The sequence below is a fragment of the Nematolebias whitei genome, chromosome 5, assembly GCF_014905685.2.
Source record: "Nematolebias whitei isolate Nwh7 chromosome 5, NemWhi1, whole genome shotgun sequence".
NCBI classification, from domain to species: Eukaryota; Metazoa; Chordata; class Actinopteri; order Cyprinodontiformes; family Rivulidae; genus Nematolebias; species Nematolebias whitei.
Genome location: NC_056502.1, coordinates 17,730,337 through 17,733,327, shown reverse-complemented (window position 1 = coordinate 17,733,327; position 2,991 = coordinate 17,730,337). Strand labels below are relative to the sequence as shown.

At 39.2% G+C, this 2,991-nt stretch overlaps 1 protein-coding gene across 1 annotated transcript in view; it reads left to right on the top strand.

Annotated features, from left to right (window-relative positions):
• efna3b (ephrin-A3b) overlaps nt 1-2,991 on the top strand; it is a 19,954-nt gene that overhangs the window by 5,675 nt on the left and 11,288 nt on the right. Inside the window, exon 4 of the mRNA XM_037676638.1 lies at nt 451-528. Coding sequence (XP_037532566.1) covers nt 451-528 — 78 coding nt within the window. The remainder of the gene's footprint in view (nt 1-450; nt 529-2,991) is intronic.

The window sequence follows — 2,991 nt, the reverse complement described above, 5'->3', positions numbered from 1 at the left end:
ACACACACACACACACACACACACACACACACACACACACACACACATGCATTCTCACACTCGTATACACACGTTCTTTGATCCCTGGCCTGTCCGGTCCTTTTAACTTCCACAGCCCTGTAGTATTAACCTCTCCTCCCTCTTTCAACCCCGCCACTCCATCGCTTTCTTCTCACACTGTCTCTCTTCAGTTTGATCTGCCTCTCCTCACCGGCCCTCTTTCCCTTTTCTCCATTTCTTTGTCAAGACCGCTGGCGATGTTATGGCTTGTCAGTCTGCCTGCTCTAGGCTTTTTTAACCTCTGCACCCTTGTCTTGCCGCTCTCTTGCATGTTCCTCTCAAGATGTCAGTTCGGATGTAATTAAAATCCTTTAGGCCAGAGCAGTGGTTTAACCCCAACCCTCTGCCCTCACTGTTTCTTTTCTTTCGTTTTTTTTTTAAATCTCTCAGCCTCTGATGTGGAGGATGAACCAGAGCCTACAGAACCAGACTACACGCTGAGACCAGGCTTAAAGCTTGATGATATTGGTAAGGCATACACACACGTTTGAAGAAATGCTGCTGAAGCTGAGTCAGTGTGGAACTCGTCTGTATTTGTGAAACCAACAAAGACTTGTCAAGATCACTTTGTTCACAAGTGATGAATGTATTCTCACAAACTAATTATGTGACGCTCTCCTGAATACTTTTGACTTTTAAAAACTGCACAAAATATTATCACAATAAGACTCTTTTTATTGCTTAAATGAGTCAGCAATGTGCAAAAAATTGTAAATCAAACAGCTTTTTATGCATTTATCACGAGTGGGTGAGGGGGTACTTAAAAGGCAGGCATGAGTCAGATGAATTAGGAGCTTGGACTTTAATTATACACAAAAAATACCCCCACCAAAAAAAATGAAATGCTAGAAAAAAATGGAACAATGAAAACAAACAAAATAAAAAAATGTGAACTTAGATGGAACAGAAACATGAGCTGTGACAATGATAACAGCAACAAAAGGAACTGACAATGAACAAAAGGAAAACCAGCAGTAAATAAAGCAAGAGAGTAAAAAAAATACTTAAAAATAATAAAATAAACGGTAACAAATTTTGCATTTCATGACAAAATGCGTATTGCTCACTGCACTACATGCCAAACTTTCAAACAAATATCTTGCATGTTTGTTTGCACTTGGAGTGTGTTATGTATGACTCTCAGCTACTACCACACCAAAATTTAACTCAATGTCTGTAAACTTGACTGTTAGTGTCATTTCTATGTTTACTAAGTCTGATTCACTGTGGTGACCATCACTTAGGCTGACTCCCAACATCAATCAGCTGTACAATCAATGATTGCTTTCATAGGGTTTCAATTAAATCTGCCCATCGGTTCATGTGATATTTTGCTAACAGACAGATAAACAAACAAATGCACAAACGTGAGCAATTACATTATTTCCTTTTTCATTAAAATACAAGAAAATCATGGAACTTATATACACAGCGAGAGGCAATTGATAAATGGCATCAGGTGTGCTGATTACTAATGAGACGCAGGTGAGTGATGAGCTGAAGATGGTCTGATGAGGGCATGTGGAGGCACAACTAAAACAAAATTTTAAACATCAAATGCTGAGTAAAGATGAATTCAAAACACAAAACTCTAAGGCAAAGACAGAAAATCACAACAGAAAATTAATATTTGACCATTATTAAAATTTAACTATTAGTTTGAATGGATATTTTGTATAAAAAAAAAAAAAAGTGCTGTTTTATTGACTTTTTGTCAAGTACATAATCTTTCACAAGTTCTGAATAAAGTAAATGACTCAGCAGAACATCTTTTCATACTCTCATCTCCAGTGAGACCAACAGGACGGTTTGTATTCACTCCAACAATCGTCAAGCGGGGCAACTAAAAGTCCCAGAAGCACTTGCTGTTACACAGAAACTATTTAGAGGTTGTCTCAGATTAGCATAAATCTAATCCTTGGAATGAGACACGGGATTGGCGGCGCAGAGTTAACATGGGTGACATGTGGTTTTGTTTTTTTTAATAAATAATATTTTGCAGCTTGGCAAGCTGCTGATCCTGCTAACCAACTCCATGAATATTCATTTCACACATTTTCTGAACACGCAGTTTTATGACAGTTTAGCTCAAAAGGTGTAAACAGAATCATTCAGAGAAAAGGATGCCAGCTCAGATTTCCTGCAGTTTTCTGCTACATCATAGTTCCTCCAGTTTGTCTCAATGATGATAAAGATTATATTACAGGATGGAAATTAAGACGACTCGTGTTCAACATGTCTCCACTGGTGGCGACAGTAAACCAATTAATGAGAGACGTTTTGTTTGAGACAAGTTTATCATTCTGGTTATGACAACAGCAGAGAAACGTGCACACCTAACTTGGCCTAGTGAGAAGTCATGTTGCACATTGTGCTGGTGACATTCACAATCATGTTCTCCTTCAAGGTCACTTATTGTTTTTAATCCTGCCCTCTGTGTGTTAGCAGTGTGTTACCTGGAATCAGAACAGCCATATGAAGGCTCTGCAAATGGCCACAGGTCTTGTCAGCTTGTTGAAATCTCCTCTCCCTCTGTGTCCGTCATATCATCCATCCATCCATCCATCCATTATCTTTACCCGCTTATTCCATTTTGGGTCGCGGGGGTCGCTGGTGCCCATGTCCAGCAATCACTGTGCGAGGGGCAGGGTACACCCTGGACGGGTCGCAAGTCCATCCCATCATTCCTAAATCATTTCACCTCCATATTTTTCCCATGTCATCTAATTCCCATCATCCTCCACTTTTGTCTTCCAGAGCGCATGCAGCAATGCAGTGGAGGGGAAAAGTCACCTAAACTCAGATTATTCAGTTCTTGATGTGTGAAATTGAATTTCTGCTATATATTTACTTACAGACAGACAGATATACAGATATATCGATAGATAGATAGATAGATAGATAGATAGATAGATAGATAGATAGATAGAT